The sequence below is a fragment of the Procambarus clarkii genome, chromosome 53 (assembly GCF_040958095.1).
Source record: "Procambarus clarkii isolate CNS0578487 chromosome 53, FALCON_Pclarkii_2.0, whole genome shotgun sequence".
In the NCBI taxonomy this organism is placed as follows: domain Eukaryota; kingdom Metazoa; phylum Arthropoda; class Malacostraca; order Decapoda; family Cambaridae; genus Procambarus; species Procambarus clarkii.
In genome coordinates, this window is record NC_091202.1 from 35,024,620 (window position 1) to 35,052,494 (window position 27,875).

The 27,875-nt window shown below is 45.9% G+C and overlaps 2 protein-coding genes across 2 annotated transcripts in view; one reads left to right on the forward strand and one right to left on the reverse strand.

Moving 5' to 3' along the window:
- Positions 1-21,751: 21,751 nt before the first annotated feature.
- Positions 21,752-22,465, reverse strand: LOC123751940 (uncharacterized protein DKFZp434B061-like). The gene has a single exon (XM_045734009.2). It carries the CDS (start codon positions 22,463-22,465, stop codon positions 21,752-21,754), a length of 714 nt encoding a protein of 237 aa, XP_045589965.2.
- A 467-nt stretch (positions 22,466-22,932) lies between these two features.
- The window catches only part of LOC123767108 (uncharacterized), a 648,486-nt gene continuing 643,543 nt past the window's right edge, over positions 22,933-27,875 (forward strand). Inside the window, exon 1 of the mRNA XM_069304872.1 lies at positions 22,933-22,968. The gene's annotated coding sequence lies outside the window, so the exon portion shown is untranslated. The remainder of the gene's footprint in view (positions 22,969-27,875) is intronic.

The following is a 27,875-nucleotide window of genomic DNA, read 5'->3' on the forward strand; positions in this document are numbered from 1 at the left end:
AGGCAGAGAGAGTGGGTGGTAGTGGGCGGAGGCAGAGAGAGTGGGTGGTAGTGGGCGGAGGCAGAGAGAGTGGGTGGTAGTGGGCGGAGGCAGAGAGAGTGGGTGGTAGTGGGCGGAGGCAGAGAGAGTGGGTGGTAGTGGGCGGAGGCAGAGAGAGTGGGTGGTAGTGGGCGGAGGCAGAGAGCAGCGGTGCACGATAGACACTCAAGCACTATAACCTTTGACATGAGAATACAAAAAAATGACCTTAATCTGATTGCGTGAACACCATCAACTACAAGCCCCCCCCCCATCATCTCCCTCTCTATCCCCCATTCTCTCTCTCTCTTCCCTATTCATTCCTCTTACTCATTCTCTCTTTCTCACTTTCACCGTTCATTCTCTCGCTTCTTTTGTTTTCTCTCTCTCTCTCTCTCTCTCTCTCTCTCTCTCTCTCTCTCTCTCTCTCTCTCTCTCTCTCTCTCTCTCTCTCTCTCTCTCTCTCTCTCTCTCTCTCTCTCTCCTCTTTCTCTCTCTCTCTCTCTCTCTCTCTCTCTCTCTCTCTCTCTCTCTCTCTCTCTCTCTCTCTCTCTCTCTCTCTCTCTCTCTCTCTCTCTCTCTCTCTCTATATATATATATATATATATATATATATGTCGTACTTAGTAGCCAGAACGCACTTCTCAGCCTACTATGCAAGGCTCGATTTGCCTAATAAGCCAAGTTTTCATGAAATAATTGTTTTTCGACTACCTAACCTACCTAGCCTAACCTATCCTCTGATTTTTGTCTGTAGGGACAAAAATCAGAGGATACAACTGACGATTTACTATAAAACCAGAAAAACGGCCAGCCTACTCATGAGAAACTCTCCAGACACAAAACAGAACGCTTTAAAAGAGACTAACGTCGTCTATGCCTTCAAATGCCCTCTTGGGGACTGTAAGCTCCAAAAAACCCAGTATATAGGCAAGACAACAACATCTCTTTCTAGGCGTTTAACGATGCATAAGCAACAGGGCTCCATTAAGGAACATATAATCTCTTCCCACAACCAAACCATCGCCAGAGAAATCCTAGTAAACAACACAGAAATCATCGATAGATACAGCGATAGCAAGAGGCTTGACGTTTGCGAGGCACTACACATCAAGAAGTCAACACCAGCAATCAACAGCCAATTAATGCACAACTATATTCTACCCACCTCAAGACTCCGCTCCAATATAGAAGCATCAAGAAATATGGACCAATAGGCTTTCTACAATCACTTCTATTCAATACCCATTGTTTCGTGTTCTGTCTTGTGTTGATGAAATTAATACCCTATTAATGCCACCTCTTGTTCTGTCTTGTGTTGATGAAATTAATACCCTATTAATGCTACCTCACCCCATCCACCTCTCTCAAATGTAGATATAAAATCGGAGATGCGTAAGTTCTATTCAGTTGTTTATTTGTAAACTAAAGTCTTTGAAAATGTAATAAGTTTTACGAAACGCGCTCGTGTCGCGTCAGACTAGAAATAAAAATGAATTTTGGAGAATTGATTTTTGATTTACCTCCAACAGTGAAAAGAAATGTACGAAAGATTGAGAAAATTCGTGTTAGAATTATTAATCTTACTTTTTCGGTCATATTTAATAATATATATATATATATATATATATATATATATATATATATATATATATATATATATATATATATATATATATATATATATATATATATATATATATATATATATATATATATGTACATGTATGTATGAGTGGGTGTACATGCATATATAACATTGATAATTGTGTAACTAGCGTCAAAAGATTGTTATTTGCTTAGCTAAACGAACTAGAGGGTTCAGTTCCTGAACCGATTATGTGCCTCTGTAACCCTTTAAACCATCGCCCACGGGATGGGTATGGGGTGAATAATAAAGAAAGAAATTGCAAAATTATCTACTATATATATATATATATATATATATATATATATATATATATATATATATATATATATATATATATATATATATATATATATATATATATATATATATATTTCTCTCTGGATGAACAGAGGCTTATTTGTTCGTGACGGCCGGGAATCGAACCCTAGCTCCTTCGACTACGACTCCCGAGTATTATCCACTCAGCCGTGAGGATGTGCACTCACCTAGTTGTGCTTGAGGGGGTTGAGCTTTGGTCTTTGGTCCCGTCTTTCAACTGTCAATTAACTGGTGTACAGATTCCTGAGCCTACTGGGCTCTTATCATATCTACATTTGAAACTGTATTGATTCAGCCTCCACCACACCACTTCCTAGTTCATTCCACCTGTTAACTACTCTGACACTGAAAAAGTTCTTTCTAATGTCTGTGGCTCATTTGGGTACTCAGCTGTCTGGGTATTTACCTTACCAATTTGGCTAATCGCACGAAGCAGCACTGAGGGAGGCGCTTGATCGAGAGATAAACGCTGGCGGGCACAGACCCACATTTTTCCCAGAACAAATGGGCACCTGAGTGAGGCAGTATGTAAAACACGCCGGTAAACACATGTCACCTTGCTCACTCTCGTATAATGGGACCGCACTCCGCCCTGTCCTGCCCGCTCCTGTGCCAGGTAAGTCCACTACTGGCTCACCATAGCCCGTGCTACCTGCAACTTGTTCCGAGTAGCTTAATCTATAACAACAACAACAGCCCTTTCCTGGTCGTCCTCCATAACGTACTCAGCTATAACGTGTATCTTCCTACATCTCTCCACAAGGTCTGTCACTCAGGCTCCACGTGCGTCTCTGCCTCTATACAAGACTCTGCAACTAGTCTCTACCAATATGAAGCTGGGCACATGGGCATGAAACGAGCTCTATTTGTCCAGTTAACACCATCAGGCTCTATGTTCGTTGGTGTTAATCCACGAAAGGATGCCTCATTCTACTCCATGCCTTTAGAGCCTACATCATCCTGGACTTTGCTTCTCATGCTTATAATTCAAGTATGACCCAGCTACACCACACCATCAACTTCCCATCACAGCCTGCACCACACCACACCACACCAGTTTCTCGCCAACACACCACACTGTAATCACTCCCCATCGCAGCCAACATAACATCACACCATACCTGCACCTCCCAGCCACTCACACACACCTCTCCTACCGGCAAGCTGTGTTCCCACACAGCTGCCGGCAAACCACTCTACACTCCAGGTTCTCCTGACAATCCCAGCCATTGCCCGAGAACATGACATACAAAGTGAAAGTGCGACTCCTCGAAAGTCTACAAGCGCTCTCAGTGCGAAATTGCAGCAGCCATTGACAAGGCAACATCAGTGGGACTAGTTGACATCCATACTCATGATAATGAGGCCACGGTAATCGTGGCAACAAATGCGGACCAACACAAGATCCTACTCTGGATCCGGAACGTCGGGTCACTCTACTGGAGGAATTAGTGAACCTCTCACCAATTCCCCTTTGTAGATGACACAAAAATCAGCATGAAAATTACCTCTGCCGAAGACATTGAAAAACTACAAGCAGATATTAACAAAGTTTTCGAATGGGCAGCAGAAAATAACATGATGTTTAACAGTGATAAATTCCAGATACTCAGGTACAGCAAAAATGAGGATCTGAAACATAATACAGGGTACAAAACGCAATCGAATGTGCCCATAGTAGGAAAACAGCATGTCAAGGATTTGGGAATAATGATGTCCGACGACCTAACGTTTAGGGAGCATAACCAAGCTAATATTGCGTCAGCCAGAAAAATGATAGGACAGATTACGAGAACCTTCAAATCCAGGGATCCCATCACAATGGTTGTACTTTTCAAATCACTTGTGCTGTCCCATCTTGAGTACTGTTCAGTACTCACTTCCCCCTTCAGAGCAAGAGAGATTGCTGAAATAGAGGGAATACAGAGAACATATACGGCACGCATAGACGCGATAAAGCACCTTAATTATTGGGATCGTCTCAAAGCTCTCCAAATGTACTCACTAGATAGGAGACGAGAGAGATACCAAATAATATACACATGGAAAATACTGGAGGGCCAGGTCCCAAATCTACACAGTAAAATAACAACGTACTTGAGTGAACGATATGGAAGAAAATGCAGAATAGAACCAGTGAAGAGCAGGGGTGCCATAGGCACAATCAGAGAACACTGTATAAACATCAGAGGTCCGCGGCTGTTCAACGTCCTCTCAGCGAATATAAGAAATATTGCCGGAACACCCGTGGATATCTTCAAAAGAAAACTAGATTGTTTTCTAAAAACAAGTGCCGGATGGTCCGGACTGTGGTGGGTATGTGGGCCTGCGGGCCACTCCAAGCAGCAGCTTGGTAGACCAAACTCTCACAAGTCATGCCTGGCCTTGGGCCGGGCTTGGGGAGTAGAAGAACTCCCAGAACCCCATCAAGCAGGTATCAAGTAGGTATCCCCCCAGACAAATCACTGCCAGGAGCCACGCCGCCATCTCCTACCTCTGCACAAAAAGGAAGGAGGAACTGAAGAAAATTAAAGAGAACATCACCACGCCGTGGACCATCCAGCGGCACGTCGCCGCGACCTTAGACCTTGGACCTGACCTGTTCCCGAGTCTCCCTTCTATAAGCCAGATGCAGAGTACGACCGTACCAGCCCTACCAAACAGTGGCTCCTCCCAATAGATCACCCGGCCTCCACACTGGGGACCTAAGAGCCAACCAGCACCCTCACAGTCCCATGCATCACGTGCAGGCATTATCCCTGGTCTTATTTGACTTGCGGAGAGGCTTGCCGGCCCAGACAATCAACGATTCATCAAGGAACTCAACATGCTGTACGTAGCCAACGGCCTGGACCCCATCATTACCCCGGACGCAAGTCTCACTGCCTCCACTAACACTCCGGAGATTACCACCAAGACGACCACAAGATCGATCCCAACACAGAATCCAGAACCATCCAAGACTCGGGCGGCACAAACAGAGGTATTTCCCTCTCCAGCTCCCAACACTCCAACAATCACCATCTCAGCAGTCGCGCTAGCAGACGTGCTGTCTACAAATACTAACAGCACCACCAACGCTCCTGGAATTGCTTCTACCACTAATCTACGACACCCAAGCCTACCTCAGGCTGCGAGATGAAAGACAAAAGCACCAACTACGGATGTTAAGGACTCCTCAGACCTTGAAATCTTAGGAGTTCCACCGCCACACCACAAATAGACACCTACTCGGTACAAGGCCTGTTGTTGTTTTTAAAGATTCGCTACCTGGAACAGAAAGTTCCAAGTAACACGGGCTATGGTGAGCCCGTAGTGCCTTTACAAGACCTTCTCTAGGAGGCCACCTTACAAAACTCCACCGACTGCACGGCTCAGCCAAAGAAAAAACGGAAGACCTAGAATTCTACACTGATCCCACCAATTCCATAACTGGTACAGCCAGCCCTCCGAGGCTGAAAAATCATCCATGAAGACCCCCATCCATCCACAGATTTCTAGTATCAGCTATTGGTACTGATAATGGCTCGAAAAAGCCTCCACTTATGACCTATTCATGCCCGTGCCATCCTTAAGATGGTTAAATCTTTATCACTCATTATCTGCAGTCCTGCTCTTGGGTTGGCTTGGCGCGTCCACGGACCCCATCCTCAGATCTCCAGTATCAGCTATTGATACAGATAATGGCTCCAAAGAGCCTCCACTTACGGGCTCACCATAGCCCGTTCTACACCATACCTGCACCTCCCCTCCACACATCCCCAACCACACCATACGAATACCACATCCTCAAATTCTTCACATCAGAACTTCCTACCAGTTATCACCTAGGCAGCGTGGGGTCCACCTCCGCCCACACATCGTTGTCTTAAGGTCTGGTCTGGATAAACAGGTCGTGTCAGCGTGAAAAATTGCCTACAAGCGCTTGAGTGAGACGCTAGCAGAAGGACCCCGCATCTAAGCACAGATGGGGAAGCAGAAAAGTGGTTTCTGTGAGAAATATGTTATGAGGCCACATGGTATGTGAGGGGCCTGATGTGAGGGAGTGAGGTCAGGGCACAGGACCATCATACCAACTACTACTACTGCTCTTTCTTTGTCTTCTTCTTCTCTGTCTCTTTCTTTCTCTTCGTCCTGCTTTGGAGCTTCTTTTAGTCATGCTGTGGGCTTGATATCTTTGAATTGCTCGTTAAGCCATGATCTGTGCTTACACTTCTGTCACTCTCTGTCTCTGTCTTTTTCTGTCTGTCTCTGTCTGTCTCTCTCTGTCTCTGTCTATCTGTCTTTTTCTGTCTGTCTCTCTGTCTCTGTCTCTATGTCTCTGTTTCTCTCTCTCTCTCTCTCTCTCTCTCTCTCTCTCTCTCTCTCTCTATATATATATATATATATATATACATATATATATATATATATATATATATATATATATATATATATATATATATATATATATATATATATATATATATATATATATATATAAACGTCTGAAGTACAGCTATATAAAATGTATAAAGCCGTAAGAAACGATTTATCTCACAGTGTCTACAAATAATCGCTTTACGAGTTTTGTTAAATGGATATCGGTGTTTGTACTCTCTCTGGTTATCGTGTTCGTGTCACAGGCTATCGCGGCTCTGCTAACGCATTTATCGTGTTCATGTCATCATTGGCTATCACATTCCTGCTCATCATTGGTTCCTCTTATGCAGCTGTTATCCTCAGAAACGTAGGTTATCGTGTGTGTGCTCTGTTATTGGCTATGGTGTGAATGTTATCTAAAATGTTATCTAGCTGGTTTTGTGGGTTTTAATGGTCGTTTGATTTCGTGTGACCATTTCGTTTCCTTGACCGGGGGGGGGGGGATTTTGTTGCTAATCTTAGACGCTATATGCCTGGTTTCATCATTTGTTGTGTGTGTGTGTGTGTGTGTGTGTGTGTGTGTGTGTGTGTGTGTGTGTGTGTGTGTGTGTGTGTGTGTGTGTGTGTGTGTGTGTGTGTGTGTGTGTGCGTGTTTTTATGTGAGTTTTTACTTATATACTGTTTATGCCTGCAGGATCCGAGCTCTTAGCTCTTGGATCCCGCCTTTCCTCCCATCAGTTGTCTTATATGTACTGACTTCCCACTAAATTTTCTCCTATCATATCTACTACATATATTTCACTATCACGCGCACACACACATACACACACACACACACACACACACACACACACACACACACACACACACACACACATACACATACAGTAATAAGGAAAGAGAGGGAAGGTAGAGGAGGAGGCGGAGTGGCCCTACTCATGAGAAGGGAATGGAGTTTTAAGGAGATGGCCATCCCGGGCTGTGAGGAGTTCAGAGACTACATAGCAGGCACCATAACAATGGGAGGACCAAGAATAGTAGTAGCAGTAATATACAACCCTCCACCAAATGACAGGAGACCCAGTCAAGAGTATGAAAACAACAACAAGGCAGTTAACACAATAATTGAGAGGGCAGCCTCTGCTGCCTGTAGAAATAGATCCCACCTGCTCATCATGGGCGACTTCAATCACGGAAAGATTGACTGGGAGAACAAGGAACCGCATGGAGGCGAGGATACGTGGAGAGCCAAACTATTGGAGGTGGTGACAAGCAACTTTTTAACGCAGCATGTCGGAGAACCCACAAGGATGAGAGGCAATGACGAACCAGCGAGACTCGACCTAGTCTTCACTCTGAACGACTCCGACATAAGAGAAATCGGTTTTGAGGACCCAGTAGGAATGAGCGACCACAGTGTACTGGTGTTTGAGTACTTGATTGAAGAAGGGTTATTGAACTCGAGGAGGGATACCGAAACCAAAAGGTTAGCATACCGAAAGGGAAACTATGAGGGGATAAGAAAATTCCTAACAGATAAAGCATGGGAAACAGAGCTCAGGGGAAAGACGGCCCAAGATATGATGGATTACATCACGCAGAAGTGCAAGGACGCAGCAAACAAGTTTGTCCCAGTCCAAAAGGAAAACAGAGAAATGAAGATGAGAAACCCATGGTTTAATCAAAGATGTAGGCTAGCTAAGCAGCAAAGTAAAAGGGCATGGAGAAACTATAGGAATAACAGGACACTGGAGAGCAGAGAAAGATACCAGAATGCCAGGAATGAATATGTCAGGATGAGAAGAGAGGCAGAAAGACAATACGAAAATGACATCGCAAGCAAGGCAAAGACTCAGCCTAAATTGTTGCATAGCCACATTAGGAGAAAAACAACAGTAAAGGAACAGGTTATGAGATTAAGGATAGGGGCGGAAGGATTCACTACAAATGACAAGGAAGTGTGTGAGGAATTGAATAAGAAATTCCAGGAGGTCTTCACCTTAGAACAAGGAGAAATTCCAGAGGTAAGTGAGGGAATAGCTAACCAGGAACCACTGGAAGAGTTTGAGATTACCAGTGGGGAAGTAAGGAAGTGTTTACTAGAGTTGGACGTGACGAAGGCTATAGGCCCAGATGGAATCTCCCCTTGGGTTCTAAAGGAAGGAGCAAGAGAACTGAGCCTACCACTCTCCATAGTGTATAACAAATCACTGGCAACAGGGGAACTGCCAGATACTTGGAAAGCAGCTAACGTAGTCCCGATATACAAGAAAGGGGATAGACAGGAGGCACTGAACTACAGGCCAGTGTCCCTAACCTGCATACCATGCAAGCTGATGGAGAAGATTGTGCGAAAAAAACTAGTGGAGCATCTGGAGCGAAGGAACTTTGTAACACAGCATCAACATGGGTTCAGGGATGGCAGGTCCTGCCTCACAGGGTTACTTGAATTCTACGACCAGGCAACAAAAATAAGGCAAGAAAGAGAAGGGTGGGCAGACTGCATATTTTTGGATTGTCAGAAAGCCTTTGATACAGTGCCACACAAGAGGCTAGTGCGAAAGTTGGAGATGCAGGCTGGAGTGAGAGGGAAGGTACTCCGGTGGATAGAGGAATACCTAAGCAACAGGAGACAACGAGTCTGTGTGAGGGGTGAGGTCTCAGATTGGCGAGACGTCACAAGTGGAGTCCCGCAGGGGTCAGTCCTTGGACCTATACTGTTTCTGGTATATGTAAATGATCTCCCAGAGGGTATAGATTCGTTCCTCTCAATGTTTGCCGACGATGCAAAAATTATGAGGAGGATTGAAACAGAGGATGATAGTAGGAGGCTACAAGATGACCTGGATAGACTGAGTGAATGGTCCAACAAATGGCTGTTGAAGTTCAACCCGAGTAAATGCAAAGTAATGAAACTAGGCAGTGGAAACAGGAGGCCAGGCACAGGATACAGAATAGGAGATGAAGTACTTAATGAAACAGACAGAGAGAAAGATCTAGGAGTTGATATCACACCAAACCTGTCTCCTGAAGCCCACATAAAGAGAATAACGTCTGCGGCATATGCGAGGCTGGCTAACATCAGAACGGCGTTCAGGAACCTGTGTAAGGAATCATTCAGAATCTTGTACACCACATATGTAAGACCAATCCTGGAGTATGCGGCCCCAGCATGGAGCCCGTACCTTGTCAAGCACAAGACGAAGCTGGAAAAAGTCCAAAGGTATGCTACTAGACTAGTCCCAGAACTAAGAGGCATGAGTTATGAGGAAAGGCTGCGGGAAATGCACCTCACGACACTGGAAGACAGAAGAGTAAGGGGGGACATGATCACAACCTACAAAATCCTCAGGGGAATCGACCGGGTAAACAAGGACGAACTTTTCAACACTGGTGGGACGCGAACAAGGGGACACAGGTGGAAGCTGAGTACCCAAATGAGCCACAGAGACGTTAGAAAGAACTTTTTCAGTGTCAGAGTAGTTAGCAAATGGAATGCATTAGGAAGTGATGTGGTGGAGGCTGACTCCATTCACAGTTTCAAATGTAGATATGATAGAGCCCAATAGGCTCAGGAATCTGTACACCAGTTGATTGACGGTTGAGAGGCGGGACCAAAGAGCCAGAGCTCAACCCCCGCAAGCACAATTAGGTGAGTACAATTAGGTGAGTACACACACACACACACACACACACACACACACACACACACACACACACACATCCCAAGGATGGAACCCGTTGAAACTGTCTAACTCCAAGGTACCCGTTTACGGCTAGGTGAACAGCGCCATCAGGCGAAAGAAAATGTTTATTTATTTCAGCCTCGGCCGGGAATGGAACCTGTGCCCTTAGAACTACGCCTGCCGAGCGCTGTTCAGTTGTACCAGAGTGTATTGATGTGTGTGTGTGTGTGTGTGTGTGTGTGTGTGTGTGTGTGTGTGTGTGTGTGTGTGTGGGTTAGAGAGTGTATGTATTTTTGTGTGTATGGGTTAGAGAGTGTGTGTATTTTTGTGTTTATGAGTTCGTGTGTATTTGTGTAAGTGTTTGTGTGTGTTTTGTTTGAGTGCATGTATATTGTCATTTAAAGGCAGTTTAATTTAAAGGATTAAAATAAATATTTTAATCCTTTATTTTAAAGGATTAAAATAAACAATATTTTAAAAAACTTGAGCAAAATGGCACACCAAGGGGGGTCCTGACGGCTGAATGAACAGCGCTCGGGATTCATAGTCCTAGGGTCCGGGGGATCGACCCCCGGAGATGGCGGAAACAAATGGGCAGTTTTTTTCACCCTGATGCTCTCCCTGTTCACCTAGCAGTAAATAGGTACCTGGGAGTTAGACAGTTGCTACGGGCTGGTTCCTAGATGTGTGTGTGAAAAAATTCAGTTGATTGGTTGACAGTTGAGAGGCGGGCCGAAAGAGCCAGAGCTCAACCCCCGCAAGCACAACTAGGTGAAGCTGACTTAGTTGGACTCCCCTTGCCTCTTCACAATGACAATTCTCTCACTTAAAACTAATTTTCTCTGAACTTTGGGTCAACAGAAAATATTATCTTAGATATATGTTAATTCTTATGATGTCATACACACATTTCTGTTTCTGTATGTCGATTCCTACGTCATACGCATCATTCATATACGCAATCATTCTATTTTGTGAAATATTATCTTGTATCTACTTTGTGACGGGAAAGTGTTGGAGTATAGATGTTCGGCAGTCCTCCAATGGCAGGTGTCAATGCCTGGTCACACTTACAAAAAAAAGATAGACTGCTTGCCTGTTGTCTGTGGTAAGTGAGAGGGAGGAACACGTAAAACACAAAGTATGAACAATGAAACTTTAATATATTTACTTTAAACATAAATGAAAATAAAGACAAATCTCGGGTAAATGGCTGGTGTAATAAAATGACAAAGATAAATGCAAAAACACAATAGATTAAGCAATATAATGTGAAATGGTGCTGAGAATATTGGCTTTAGCTGAGACCTCCCTTAGTATACGAAAGTCAGAGAGCTTAGTATTCCAGAGAGAGATGTCAACTCTAAGAGCACAAAGAATATTCGGAAGTTGATGGCTGGTCAGGCTCAGACGTCAACTCATGTAGATGGCGCTGAGGTGCAGGGTGCAGGTGCGCGGTCGGCGAGTCACCAATCAGGAGCAGGCAGGCTGGGATGGGTAGTTTGCTGGTTGACGACGAGCCGGCATGGAGGGTGTGTGGAGTAGGGGGGTTCTTGGGTACGTTTTGCCTCCTGGTCAAAACGTTTTGTGCTACCGGTGACGTATCTTGAATGTAGCATCTTATACTTGTAGAATTGACGTAACTTTAAGTAGGGAAGAGCAGGCTCAATCTCTCTTGAAAGAGATTATCATCACAACTTAAAAAAAAAAAATCGACATACTGTCCCGTTTTCTGTTTTGCGTCCTCTGGTAGAGGTTAGGATAAGACCACTTTAGTACGACACTCCCTTGACGTTTGGGAAACCTTAGGAGGACGGGTTGGATTAACCCCCCCCCCCACACACACATATAGTTTAATGATCGTTTAACCAGCAAATAGAAGTTATTTCAAGAATAAAGTAAACTATGGCTATATTCATCGAGAAATCAGGTGTACCTGGAGGTGTATATCCCTGTGAGGTATACCTGGAGGTGTATATCTCTGTGGGGTATACCTGGAGGTGTATATCTCTGTGAGGTATACCTGGAGGTGTATATCTCTGTGGGGTATACCTGGAGGTGTATATCTCTGTGAGGTATACCTGGAGGTGTATATCTCTGTGAGGTATACCTGGAGGTGTATATCTCTGTGAGGTATACCTTGAGGTGTATATCCCTGTGAGGTATACCTGGAGGTGTATATCTCTGTGAGGTATACCTGGAGGTGTATATCTCTGTGAGGTATACCTGGAGGTGTATATTTCTGTGAGGTATACCTGGAGGTGTATATCTCTGTGGGGTATACCTGAAGGCTCTCACTGCTGGCGTGAGTGGTGGAGGAGGAGCGGCTCCTGGAGAGCTCGTTGGGGAGGTAAATAACAGGAAAATTATGTTCATGTTAACTAGTTAACTACTATTACTACTATTATTACTACAACTACTACTACTACTACTACTAATATTGTATTTATGTTAATTCCAGAGGATTTACTCCAGTAAGGTTATAGCAGACATTTGTAATGTTTGAATGAAGTAATAATTTATTACCCAAAACCGTGAATATGTGACTTCCACACATATATTAAAATATGTGTGTGTGTCTGTGTGTGTACTCATCTATTTGTGCTTGCGGGGGTTGAGCTCTGGCTCTTTGGTCCCGCCTCTCAACTGTCAATCAACTGGTGTACAGATTCCTGAGCCTACTGGGCTCTATCATATCTACACTTAAAACTGTGTATGGAGTCAGCCTCCACCACATTACTGCCTAATGCATTCCATCCGTTAACTACTCTGACACTGAAAAAGTTCTTTCTAACGTCTCTGTGGCTCATGTGGGTACTCAGTTTCCACCTGTGTCCCCTTGTTCGCGTCCCACCAGTGTTGAATAGTTTATCCTTGTTTACCCGGAGCCGGTCGGCCGAGCGGACAGCACGCTGGACTTGTGATCCTGTGGTCCTGGGTTCGATCCCAGGCGCCGGCAAGAAACAATGGGCAGAGTTTCTTTCACCCTATGCCCCTGTTACCTAGCAGTAAAATAGGTACCTGGGTGTTAGTCAGCTGTCACGGGCTGCTTCCTGGAGGTGGAGGCCTGGTCGAGGACCGGGGCCGCGGGGACACTAAAAAGCCCCGAAATCATCTCAAGATAACCCAGTCGATTCCTCTGAAGATTTTGTAGGCTGTGATTATGTCTCCCCTTACTCTTCTGTCTTCCAGTGTCGTAAGGTGCATTTCCCGCAGCCTTTCCTCGTAACTCATGCCTCTTAGTTCTGGGACTAGTCTAGTGGCATACCTTTGTACTTTTTCCAGCTTCGTCTTGTGCTTGACAAGGTACGGGCTCCATGCTAGGGCCGCATACTCCAGGATTGGTCTTACATATGTGGTGTACAAGATTCTGAATGATTCCTTACACAGGTTCCTGAACGCTGTTCTGATGTTAGCCAGCCTCGCATATGCCGCAGACGTTATTCTCTTTATGTGGGCTTCAGGAGACAGGTTTGGTGTGATATCAACTCCTAGATCTTTCTGTCCGTTTCATTAAGTACTTCATCTCCTATTCTGTATCCTGTGTCTGGCCTCCTGTTTCCACTGCCTAGTTTCATTACTTTGCATTTACTCGGGTTGAACTTCAACAGCCATTTGTTGGACCATTCACTCAGTCTGTCTAGGTCATCTTGTAGCCTCCTACTATCATCCTCTGTTTCAATCCTCCTCATATTTTTTGCATCATCAGCAAACATTGAGAGAAACGAGTCTATACCTTCTGGGAGATCATTTACATATATCAGAAACAGTATAGGTCCTAGGACTGACCCCTGCGGGACTCCACTTGTAACGTCTCGCCAATCTGAGACCTCACCCCTCACACTGACTCGTTGTCTCCTGTTGCTTAGGTACTCCTTTATCCAATGGAGTACCTTCGCTTTCACTCCAGCCTGCATCTCCAGCTTTTTCACTAGCCTCTTGTGTGGTACTGTATTAAAGGCTTTCTGGCAATCCAAAAATATGCTGTCTGCCCACCCTTCTCTTTCTTGCCTGATTTTTGTTGCCTGGTCGTATAATTCAAGTAACCCTGTGAGGCAGGACCTGCCATCCCTGAGCCCATGTTGGTGCTGTGTTACAAAGTTCTTTCGCTCCAGATGCTCCACTAGCTTTCTTCGCACAATCTTCTCCATCAGCTTGCATGGTATGCAGGTTAGGGACACTGGCCTGTAGTTCAGTGCCTCCTGTCTATCCCCTTTCTTGGTGATCGGGACTACGTTAGCTGCTTTCCAAATTTCTGGCAGTTCCCCTGTTGCCAGTGACTCGTTATACACTATGGAGAGTGGCAGGCACAGTTCTTCTGCTCCTTCCTTTAGTATCCAAGGGAAGATTCCATCTGGGCCTATAGCCTTTGTCACATCCAACTCTAGTAAACACTTCCTTACTTCCCCGCTGGTATGTGTGTGTGTGTGTGTGTGTGTGTGTGTGTGTGTGTGTGTGTGTGTGTGTGTGTGTGTGTGTGTGTGTGTGTGTGTGTGTGTGTGTGTGTATTGATATAAGAACGATTGATTTATTGTGTAATAAATTAATCAGGAATGTGGATGGAATTTCGCAAAACTAGTTCATTAGTTTGATTTTCTGGAGAAGTTCCTTGTGATATATTGCGTCTCTGTTTTCCTTGTGATTTATGGGGGTTTTGGCGAATAGTGAAGCCTAACTCATTAAACAAATGGGTATATTGCCCATTGTGGTGTTGAGAATATATAAATGAATAGAACAGAGAGAATCGGAAATCAAGGGAGAGAGAGAGAGAGAGAGAGAGAGAGAGAGAGAGAGAGGGGTTGGGGGTAGGTCGAACAGGGAGGGGGGGGGGTGAGGTAGGGGGGGGGGGAGGTGATAAGGCTGTAAAAGCCATCAACAACACCCTCACGTACCTCATCTCTCCCTCTCTCCCTCTCTCTCTCTCCCTCTCTCCCTCTTTCTATCTTCTCTATTCCACACCTCCTTCTTCGTCATCTTCTTGCCAATTCTCCCCTTTCACTATACCCTTCCCTCTTCCTCCCTCTGAGCCTTGTTCCTTTATATTCCAGTTTATCTCTTACGCCTCTTCTCTTCCTCCTTTTCTTTCGTGTTTTGCTTTTTTCTAATCTTGCTCTCTCTCTCTCTCTCTCTCTCTCTCTCTCTCTCTCTCTCTCTCTCTCTCTCTCTCTCTCTCTCTCTCTCTCTCTCTCTCTCTCTCTCTCTCTCTCTCTCTCTCTCCCGTCTTGTCGCTATTCCTCTATCCCCATATTTATCGCAGTTCCTTACCATCCTCTCACCCATCTCTTCCAATGTCGCTCTCCCTCCTCTCTCACTGTACCTTCCTCCTCTCTCTCCACTCCCTCTCACTCTCCAACTCCTGGGTCCCTCCTTCCTCTCCTTCCAAACATCAACTCGTCGCCCCTTCCTCTTTCGCTACGTCTTTTCCTCTTACTCCCCTTCCTCTCCCTTCCTTGCTACATTCCCCCCCCCCCTTAATCCTACCCATCACGGCCCCTCCCCCCCCCCCTTGTAACCCCCCTAACCCCCCCAGTAACCCCCCTCCCTCCCTCCCCCCCCCCCCAACACACAAGTCGTCGGGCCAGTTAAGGAATGTTGAGCTTTCCTCTTGTTGTCCTCTATTATAACGTGATTTGTTTTATTAATTAAAGAGGGAGAAGAATATGGTTCCCTTGCGTCATGTGTGTGCTTCATTGCGTCATGTGTGTGCTTCATTGCGTCATGTGTGTGCTTCATTGCGTCTGTGTGTGCTTCCTTGCGTCTGTGTGTGCTTCATTGCGTCTGTGTGTGCTTCCTTGCGTCTGTGTGTGCTTCCTTGCGTCATGTGTGTGCTTCATTGCGTCATGTGTGTGCTTCCTTGCGTCTGTGTGTGCTTCATTGCGTCATGTGTGTGCTTCATTGCGTCATGTGTGTGCTTCATTGCGTCATGTGTGTGCTTCATTGCGTCATGTGTGTGCTTCATTGCGTCATGTGTGTGCTTCATTGCGTCTGTGTGTGCTTCCTTGCGTCTGTGTGTGCTTCATTGCGTCATGTGTGTGCTTCATTGCGTCATGTGTGTGCTTCCTTGCGTCTGTGTGTGCTTCCTTGCGTCTGTGTGTGCTTCCTTGCGTCTGTATGTGCTTCCTTGCGTCATGTGTGTGCTTCATTGCGTCATGTGTGTGCTTCATTGCGTCATGTGTGTGCTTCATTGCGTCATGTGTGTGCTTCATTGCGTCTGTGTGTGCTTCATTGCGTCTGTATGTGCTTCCTTGCGTCTGTGTGTGCTTCATTGCGTCATGTGTGTGCTTCATTGCGTCTGTGTGTGCTTCCTTGCGTCTGTGTGTGCTTCCTTGCGTCATGTGTGTGCTTCATTGCGTCATGTGTGTGCTTCATTGCGTCATGTGTGTGCTTCATTGCGTCATGTGTGTGCTTCATTGCGTCATGTGTGTGCTTCATTGCGTCATGTGTGTGCTTCATTGCGTCATGTGTGTGCTTCATTGCGTCATGTGTGTGCTTCATTGTGTCTGTGTGTGCTTCCTTGTGTCTGTGTGTGCTTTCTTGTGTCTGTGTGTGCTTCCTTGCGTCTGTGTGTGCTTCCTTGCGTCTGTGTGTGCTTCATTGTGTCTGTGTGTGCTTCCTTGCGTCTGTGTGTGCTTCTTTGCGTCTGTATCCTTGCTTCTGTATCCTTTGCTTCTGTATCATTGTGCCTGTATCCTTGGTTCTGTATCCTTGCATCTGTATCCTTGCATCTGTATCCTTGCGTCTGTATCCTTGCTTCTGTATCCTTGTTTATGTATCCTTCCCTCCCGTCTCTTTATCCTTCCTATCGTCTGTACATCCTTCCATCTGTCTGTTCCTTCAGTGGAACCAAAGAACTGACAGCCTCCTCCAACGGCCTCTTAAGTTGTCCTCGTAATTGATCTCCTTGATTGATTGATTGAGATTAAGCCAACCAGGAGGTGGCACGGGCATGACTAGCCCGTAAAACTCCTTGAAGTTAGTGTAAAGGAGGAAATGCATATGTTATCTCTCAGAATGTTTGGTAATATGTTTATTGTTTGTGATGTGTGTCTATGTATGTATTAACACGATGTACTGAACGGGGTGAGAATAGCTTGAGCTACCTCATCCCTTTGTGTGTATTTTACCTCAATAAACATATTTCAATTTCAATTTCAATTTCCTGCAAGTTCTGGAGGTATTTTATGCTTGACCGAAGAACAAGATGGAGACACGGGAAGTCTTGGGGGCGTCAGGACATCCCCGTGGAGGCTTAGTTAATGTGATGGATTATAGGGGGATAAATGGAATAATGTGATAGGATTATAGGGGGAGCCCTGATGGCTGGCATCCAGTGTCGTAGCTCAAACCTTTTCCAGGAGATTGGTGACTAAAGGTGTATATTCTTGGATTCACCGGATTTACTTGCATTCATCGGATTTACTTGGATTCATCGGATTTACTTAGATTCACTGGATTTACCTGGATTCACTGGGTTTCTGGGCTTAGCGCGTGGGGTGCGATGTGTGTGTGTGTGTGTGTGTGTGTGTGTGTGTGTGTGTGTGTGTGTGTGTGTGTGTGTGTGTGTGTGTGTGTATTCACCTAGTTGTATTCACCTAGTTGTGTTTGCGGGGGTTGAGCTTTGCTCTTTCGGCCCGTCTCTCAACTGTCTATCAACTGTTTACTAGCTACTTTTTTTTTCCTCTCCACACCACACACACACCCCAGGAAGCAGCCCGTGACAGCTGACTAACTCCAAGGTACCTATTTACTGCTACGTAACACGGGCATTCAGGGTGAAAGAAACTTTGCCCATTTGTTTCTGCCTCGTGCGGGAATCGAACCCGCGCCACAGAATTACGAGTCCTGCGCGCTATCCACCAGGCTACGAGGCCCCCTTCCAATGTGTGTGTGTGTGTGTGTGTGTGTGTGTGTGTGTGTGTGTGTGTGTGTGTGTGTGTGTGTGTGTGTGTGTGTGTGTGTGTGTGTGTGTGATCTTACTCTAGACATTTCCAGATTTCCCTCTCTTGGACCTGTTCTTCTACTTTGGGTCAAACCTCCAATCTGTCAGCGACAACGAACGTGCATAATAACGTTTCATGAAATGTTTGGGGTCGAAAATGCTTGGGGGGGTCGACCGCTGGATGGAATGGATTGGGTTTGACGACGGGTTGGGTGCAGGGAATGGACTTTGGCCCTTGTTTATGAGGACGGGCAGGAAATAAGTGGTTGTGGCGATGCTGAACTTTTAAACGGAGTTTACACAGTTTCGCGGAATGGACGAATCTCGTAAGAAAATGCTTTCATTATATTTCATAAAAAATCATCTAGCCTTATATGTTTTCAAAGGGTAAATATGATGTTCCTCTTTAACTTTAACCTTTCATTAAGGAATTTACCTCCGACCTCTAACTGTCCACCTGGCTTTGACCTCTGGCTTTGACCTCTGGCTTTGACCTCTGGCTTTGACCTCTGGCTTTGACCTCTGGCTTTGACCTCTGGCTTTGACCTTGGCAAAAGACACTTGACCTTAATGTACAACATTGATCTCAAACATTAACCCTTCCCCCCCCCCCCCACCTTCCTTAAACTCGATTATGACTCTGGAATTTGGAATTTGAACTTGACATTTCAATTTGAATTGTTTACGCAAATCAACCACAGTTAACGAGGCGCCTCTTACGAATATAGAATACTCGACCATCAGATAACAAATGCCGTTTAGAGAGGCACAGTAAACAGGCAGCCGTTACCTTGAGGTTACCTTGAGGTTACCTTGAGGTGCTTCCGGGGCTTAACATCCCCGCGGCCCGGTCGTCAAGTTCAAGTATGTTTATTGAGACAAGAGAGAACTACATCTCAAAGGGATAGAGTAGCTTAGGCTATTTCTACCCTCCCTTAGGCCCGGTCGTCGACCAGGCCTCCTTGTTGCTGGACTGGTCAACCAGGCTGTTGGACGCGGCTGCTCGCAGCCTGACGTACGAGCAGCCGCCGTGAGGCAGATATACCTACCTCCAGCCTACGAGACCCGAGATCATTCATCAGGCAATGTTGCGACCTAAACTCATCATTATTCAACACCTTGGATGATTTTTAGCCTAATTTGTGTTTTTCATTCCTATTGCAGCATAACTTCCTGTAAGGACATGTTGTCAGCAGAACACAAGCTGAGTGCATCACGCTTTTATGGAGGCTAAGTTAAGTCTGGCTTGGCAAAAGTAAGCTATTATAATTACTAATTATAATAGGTTGGAGCCAGATTCACGAAGCAGTTACGCTAGCACTTACGAACGTGTACATCTTTGCTCAATCTTTGGCGGCTTTGTTTACAATTATTAAAGAGTTAATGAAGCACCAGGAGACTGTTTATAACAATAACAACAGTTGATTGGCAAGTTTTCATGCTTGTAAACTGTTTAATAAATGTAACCAAAGCCGTCAAAGATTGAGGAAAGATGAACACGTTCGTAAGTGCTTGCGTAACTGCTTCGTGAATCTTGCCGCAGGTCCTTAATCTTAATTATTTCCCCTTGGAATACGACCCGCCAAATCGTTTAAGAACCAGGTACCCATTCACTGCTGGGTGAACAGAGGCAACAGTTAAGGATTGGCGCTTAGTCCAACCCGTCTTCCTAATAGAACATCGCATTTTGGCGAATACTCTAAGACCATCGTTGTATTGCAAAATGGAAGCGACTCGCGAAAGTGACATATTGTTCCGTTTTCTGTTTTGGGTCCTCTGGCAGGTTAGGATAAGGGCACATTGTACACATACACCCAGCAGGAGGGACACATTGTACACATACACCCAGCAGGAGGGACACATTGTACACACACACACCCAGCAGGAGTGACACATTGTACAGATACAACCAGCAAGAGTGACACATTGTACACATACACCCAGCAGGAGTGACACATTGTACACACATACACCCAGCAAGAGTGACACATTGTACACACTCACACAGCAGGAGTGACACATTGTACACACACACACACAGCAAGAGTGACACATTGTACACACTCACACACAGCAAGAGTGACACATTGTACACACTCACACACAGCAGGAGTGACACATTGTACACACTCACACACAGCAAGAGTGACACATTGTACACATACACACACAGCAGGAGTGACACATTGTACACACTCACACAGCAAGAGTGACACATTGTACACATACACACACAGCAGGAGTGACACATTGTACACACATACACCCAGCAAGAGTGACACATTGTACACACTCACACAGCAAGAGTGACACATTGTACACACATACACACACAGCAAGAGTGACACATTGTACACACACACACACAGCAAGAGTGACACATTGTACACACACACCCAGCAAGAGTGACACATTGTACACACACACCCAGCAAGAGTGACACATTGTACACACATACACCCAGCAAGAGTGACACATTGTACACACACACACACAGCAAGAGTGGCACATTGTACACACACACACAGCAAGAGTGACACATTGTACACACACACACCCAGCAAGAGTGACACATTGTACACACACACACACACAGCAAGAGTGACACATTGTACACACACACACACAGCAAGAGTGACACATTGTACACATACACCCAGCAAGAGTGACACATTGTACACACTCACACAGCAAGAGTGACACATTGTACACATACACACACAGCAAGAGTGACACATTGTACACATACACCCAGCAAGAGTGACACATTGTACACATACACACACAGCAAGAGTGACACATTGTACACACACACACACACACACAGCAAGAGTGACACATTGTACACACTCACACAGCAAGAGTGACACATTGTACACACACACACCCAGCAAGAGTGACACATTGTACACATACACACACAGCAAGAGTGACACATTGTACACATACACACACAGCAAGAGTGACACATTGTACACACACACACCCAGCAAGAGTGACACATTGTACACATACACCCAGCAAGAGTGACACATTGTACACATACACCCAGCAAGAGTGACACATTGTACACACACACACACAGCAAGAGTGACACATTGTACACATACACCCAGCAAGAGTGACACATTGTACACATACACCCAGCAAGAGTGACACATTGTACACATACACCCAGCAAGAGTGACACATTGTACACATACACACACAGCAAGAGTGACACATTGTACACACATACACCCAGCAAGAGTGGCACATTGTACACACACACACACAGCAAGAGTGACACATTGTACACATACACGCACAGCAAGAGTGACACATTGTACACATACACACACAGCAAGAGTGACACATTGTACACATTCACCCAGCAAGAGTGACACATTGTACACACACACACCCAGCAAGAGTGACACATTGTACACATACACACACAGCAAGAGTGACACATTGTACACATACACCCACAGCAAGAGTGACACATTGTACACATACACCCAGCAAGAGGGACACATGCTACATTCTTCACCCTCTGGACAAAAACAAAATGAATATTTCACTGAGAAATATGAAGAAAACGTCAAGGAGGAAACAGATGAGGAGAAAAAATACAGGAGACGCGTCAAGAAAACAATAAAAGTAAGACAAATTAATACTCCTTAAAGACTCACGAAGAGGCGGAACAAGTAAAGAGGATAATAGAGCCTTAATAACAAAAATAAAACAAAGGAAGAAAAGGAGATAAGTCAAAACGATCACAGGATCTCTCTTGATTCAGCTTAAATAATGAAGAAAATCAAAGATGAGAGTTAGAAGCTGGGTTCGACACCTTTTAATTAGGCAAGAAACTTTGTACCGGGTCAAAAAACTAAGCCGCAGAAGGGCTCCTCCTGAAGGGCTGCTCCTGAAGGGCTGCTCCTGAAGGGCTGCTCCTGAAGGGCTGCTCCTGAAGGGCTCCTCCTGAAGGGCTGCTCCTGAAGGGCTGCTCCTGAAGGGCTGCTCCTGAAGGGCGTGCCTTGAAGGGCTCCTCCTGAAGGGCTGCTCCTGAAGGGCTCCTCCTGAAGGGCCGCTCCTGAAGGGCTGCTCCTGAAGGGCTCCTCCTGAAGGGCTGCTCCTGAAGGGCTGCTCCTGAAGGGCTGCTCCTGAAGGGCTCCTCCAGAAGGGCTGCTCCTGAAGGGCTGCTCCTGAAGGGCTCCTCCTGAAGGGCTGCTCCTGAAGGGCTGCTCCTGAAGGGCTGCTCCTGAAGGGCTGCTCCTGAAGGGCTGCTCCTGAAGGGCTCCTCCTGAAGGGCTGCTCCTGAAGGGCTGCTCCTGAAGGGCTGCTCCTGAAGGGCTGCTCCTGAAGGGCTGCTCCTGAAGGGCTGCTCCTGAAGGGCGTGCCTTGAAGGGTAGCTCTGGAGGGGGAGTTGAGGTTTGTAGAGATACCTTTTTCTGGGATAAGGGGAAGGGGGGGCATTCGCATGAAATGAGAAGGATTGTATGCAATCATTTCTTCACTATTAGATTACATCACAATGACAAGTCTAGGGAAGTAGGCTCGGAATTGGACTCCTCTGAAGGCTTGGGGATAATAGTGTTTACTGGTACTACGACTTAATTACTGTAGACACCTCTCGGTACTCAGAATTCTTGTCCTTACTTTACCGTATGAGAGAGAGAGAGAGAGAGAGAGAGAGAGAGAGAGAGAGAGAGAGAGAGAGAGAGAGAGAGAGAGAGAGAGAGAGAGAGAGAGAGAGAGAGAGTATCTCTCGAAGAAGAAGAAGTAGAAGGGAGAGAGAGAGAGAAAGAGAGAGTGATATTTCATGTTCTGAGAAAGAGAGAGAGAGAGAAAGAGAGAGAGAGATATTGTGCCTATCAGTTCTTCACATAAATGTCGTAACACAGTGTGTTCTCAGCATCATCTCAAGGCTGCGAGGTTACATCTCACAAGCAAACATTTCTCCTCTTTTCAGACTGTCAATTACGGTGGCAGCGGAGCTCAGCTGGGGAAAGGTTAGTCACTAGTGATTTTTCAGACACTTTCCACATATTCCTGCCGTCACACGAAGCTCTGCCAGTGAGTGAGAGTCTCCGTCACAAGCTCTGGACGTCGCGATGCGGACGTCACAATACGTCACTCGCTCAGTCAAGTTAAACTCAATTGTGTTTGTCCGGTAACCGAATGGGTAACCACTTGTCTTCCAGCAGGAATCCACCATAACATCACCAGTCTTCCTGTCCCTCGACAATGGCTTAGTAGTTGAAGCCAATATTATTTGGCAAAAATAATGGTTAGCCTTACACACAGAAATCACAATAGCGTGATGTATCACATGAACAAATCAACAAGGGCCGTGACGAGGATTCGAACCATAACATTATTTATGGTTAGCATTATGTAAACTATGTATTTGAGAGGGGAATATATTTGATGGAATGAACTGTTAAGGGGACGGATTAAGACTATTTCTTAACTGCAAGAGCGAGAAAGAGAGATCATCACTTTGTTGTTCTGCAGCTCTGTTGAGTTAGTTTTTTCTGTTGAGTGAGATATTCTAAAGCTATGTTGAGTTAGTAGTTATGACCCTCGAGTTAGTTGCCTTGGATATCTAACGAGATAGCCAATATGTAGCAGAGGCGTTATCAAACCATTTTAGAGTACTACTGAAATCTTTCTCAGACAAAATGACACCAGATGACACAATTGGCACTTCATGACTCGTTATCCCTCAAAGTTTCGAGTCACTCATAGTTCACAGTTGCTAAAAGTTTCAAATCATTCATAGCTAATTACTAAAATTTTTAGCCATTCATGTTCACAATGTATGTATTCTTACGGGGCTACTCATGCCCGTGCAACCTCTTGGGTGACACGTTTTCATCCTTGCCGACATCCTTTCTCATCCTTAAGGGGGGGCCTGACGGCTGAGTGGACAGCGCTCTGTATTCGTAGTCCTAAGGTTCTGGGTTCGATCCTCGGCGAAGGCGGAAACAAATTGGCAGTTTCTTTCAGTCTGATGCTCCTGTTCACCTAGCAGTAAATAGGTACCTGGGAGTTAGACAGGTGCTACGGGGCTGCTTCCTGGGGGACGTGTAACAAAAGGAGGTCTGGTCGAGGACTGGGCCGCGGGGACAGTGCCGGAGCCAGCCAAGACTGGACCACAGTGCCGGAGCCAGCCAAGACTGGACCACAGTGCCGGAGCCAGCCAAGACTGGACCACAGTGCCGGAGCCAGCCAAGACTGGACCACAGTGCCGGAGCCAGCCAAGACTGGACCACAGTGCCGGGGCCAGCCAGGACTGGACCACAGTGCCGGAGCCAGCCAAGACCGGACCACAGTGCCGGAGCCAGCCAAGACTGGACCACAGTGCCGGAGCCAGACAAGACTGGACCACAGTGCCGGAGCCAGCCAAGACTGGACCACAGTGCCGGAGCCAGCCAAGACCGGACCACAGTGCCGGAGCCAGCCAAGACTGGACCACAGTGCCGGAGCCAGCCAAGACTGGACCACAGTGCCGGAGCCAGCCAAGACTGGACCACAGTGCCGGAGCCAGCCAAGACTGGACCACAGTGCCGGAGCCAGCCAAGACTGGACCTCCGTGGGTGGGAATATGAGGTGGAGACTCCGAGGGGTGACAAGAAGGACTGTATTTGCAACCCTCCAACACAACCAACGAATAAAGTTGCATTGTTTGGGCAGTTTTCGGGTGTTGAGGCAGGGGAGGTGTATGGACCAGGGGTGTGTGGGGGGTGACGCAGCCCCCCCAGTGGTACCCCACACCCACCCCAGGGGGGCCGTGGGGGACAGGGGGAGTGAGGAACTCAAGTAGCCCATACTGAGACATGTGGGAATCAGTGCGTTCCCAATCAGAGTCGGTGAGGCTGTAGTGCATTGTTGAAATATAAGTGTACAGGTGTATTCGCCAAGTGTTGGAAGTAAATAGGTGTGACCGCCCGCGTCCCTCGGGCACCTCCCTTTCGGCATTGTCTACCCGCTATGCTGGAGGCGGGAGAGAGGGAAGAGCTGATGGACAGCCAGGCATTAGGGCAACAGGGTATGGCGCATGTCACACCGGGCACAATTAAATTTTAAATTTTGCCCCGAGGGGCGAGTTTATTGGGCAGCGCCACTCATCCTGCGAGTGGACACACCGCCATAGTGACAGTATTGGGCAGCGCCACTCATCCTGTGAGTGGACACACCGCCATAGTGACAGTATTGGGCAGCGCCACTCATCTTGTGAGTGGACATACCGCCATAGTGACAGTATTGGGCAGCGCCACTCATCTTGTGAGTGGACATACCGCCATAGTGACAGTATTGGGCAGCGCCACTCATCCTGTGAGTGGACACACTGCCATAGTGACAGTATTGGGCAGCGCCACTCATCCTGTGAGAGGACATACCACCATAGTGACAGTATTGGGCAGCGCCACTCATCTTGTGAGTGGACACACCGCCATAGCAGCATGTACAACACTCCCCAATAGGGAGAAAACCCGCTGGGTTGTTCATCCTGTAGCCCGGGCACAATGTTCTTCCAGCCATGGGAGGGAAGCGAGGACGTGAACAAGGGGAAAGTGTCAAGTCTGTAACAGAGTTCTGTCTTACCAGTGATGGAACTGTCCCACTAAGATTATGTCAATTGAAGTCGTTGTGAGTTCAGGTCACTGTTGAATTGGGGCATATTCTCTGCTGTCACAGTCCCCGTCGACAGTGACAGCAGACAACATGTCCCAGGAGCGAGGGACAATACCTCCCTCAACTTCATTTAGGAGATAATCTGCTTGAAGTTGTCAAAACGACGTCCACGAAGACCTTGCCCCACATCTCCAAGGCTGCCCCGTCACCAAGCAGCAGCCAAACTCACCAGTCTGCTGACAATGGTCAACAATGTTCCTAGAATCTTAGGAGCTTGGCACAATCTCCTACTCCTTGGTAATGCATGCCTAGCATTACCGCCGAGGAGAGACAAGTCATTAGCAGCCTATTAGGGCTCTTAATGAATTCCCCAGAGCAGACAACCTGGTCCGCCTCCCCCCTCGTGCCAAGAACACCACCCGCAGGTCTACCAACAACAGCTCACCTGAGAACCACAGAAAGAGAGCACAGATCACCAGGAAAACAGAAGAGGGCAATACCACAGGTGCCATCAGAATCATGACCAGCGATGACAGTATTGCCCTCAGGAACGCCACGACTGCACGAGCTCTGCAAGATAAACACCCACCCAGAACACCAGACAGCAGCAGGGATCTCCAGGATAATAATACTGGCATAGAACCCTTAACTGTTGAACACTCTGAGTTGTACAAACAAATGCTTAACACAGCTCTTGGAGATGCTGCAAAGAACCTTCTAGTTGAACTTACAAGAGTCTCCAACATGTGTTTGGCTGGCGGCGTCCCAGAGGACATCAGGCCTCTCTCTCTTATGCAGCATCACTTTGTGCTCTAAAAAAAGAAAGATGAAGAAATCCGGCCGATTGCCGTTGTCAACACCCTCCGACGCCTCGTAGCTAAAGCTGCAGTGAAATCAATCTTTCAAGAAGCAACCCCCGTACCTTGCCGAAAACCTAATCAGCTCGGGTTTGGGATCACCCCTAGGCTGTGAAGCTGCCACACATGCAGCGTGGGCTTACATTGTTAATCCTCACACCAGAAGGTACTAGTAAAGCTTGACTTTAAAAATGCCTTCAGTTAAGTCAGAAGCGAGACTGTCCTCTGAGCTGTATGTAACTATTTCTTTCTCCCCTATATCCTTTCATCCAATCATGCAGCTGTAGTGACTTAAGCTTTTTTTTGAGGGGGAGCATGAAATAGACTCTTGTGAAGAGGCTCTATAGTGCGATCCCACAGCCCTCCTTTGCTTAGCTATCAAAGAGATAACTGATAGTGTGAGAATCGAGTTAAACATCTGGTTCCTGGTTGATGGCACTCTTGCCGGAACCCCAGACACCATTATAGAGGATATAAGGAAGGTCCAAGAGCAAGGAGCAACTATAGGCCTCATTCTCAATGCATCCAAATCACTGGCCAGAGGAATTAGTGATTCACACCCATGTCATATAAATTGTCATATGGTGATTAGTGGGGTCGAGGATTCGAGTCTCATAATACCCAGGTGAATGATATATATATATATATATATATATATATATATATATATATATATATATATATATATATATATATATATATATATATATATATATATATATATATATAACTGAAAACTCACACCCCAGAAGTGACTCGAACCCATACTGCCAGGAGCAACGCAACTGGTATGTACAGGGACGCCTTAATCCGCTTGACCATCACGACTGGACATAAGGAAGTGATAGCCTAAGCTATCACTTCTATATATCATTATATATCACTATAGCCTAAGCGTTGCTCCTGGCAGTATGGGTTCGAGTCACTTCTGGGGTGTGAGTTTTCAGTTGTATATAGTCCTGGGGACCATTCAGGCTTGTTTGCATATATATATATATATATATATATATATATATATATATATATATATATATATATATATATATATATATATATATATATAATGCATTTATGCTGCTAATCTAGCGTCCTATCGATGAGTTTATTTGTGTTTCAATGATTAGTGTCATAATAAAGCCAATTAAAGCGCTTTAAAGATTAATGAAGCGGCTGAATTGGACCGCTTGTTAAATGTTTTTATTTGCAGTGGGATTTTGTCATTGTATTAATGACACTGACATTACTCTGGGTAATCATGACCGGTAGTTAATTCACGTGTCCCTAGAATGGAAGGGATTGAGTAGTTAGCGATTTGATTGAGCTGAATGCTGCCGCTTATGAGGACTGTTCAGCGCAAGAGACTGGTAGTTAAAATATAACTGGTTGGGATAATTAATGCACACTAATGGTCCACCAGATCT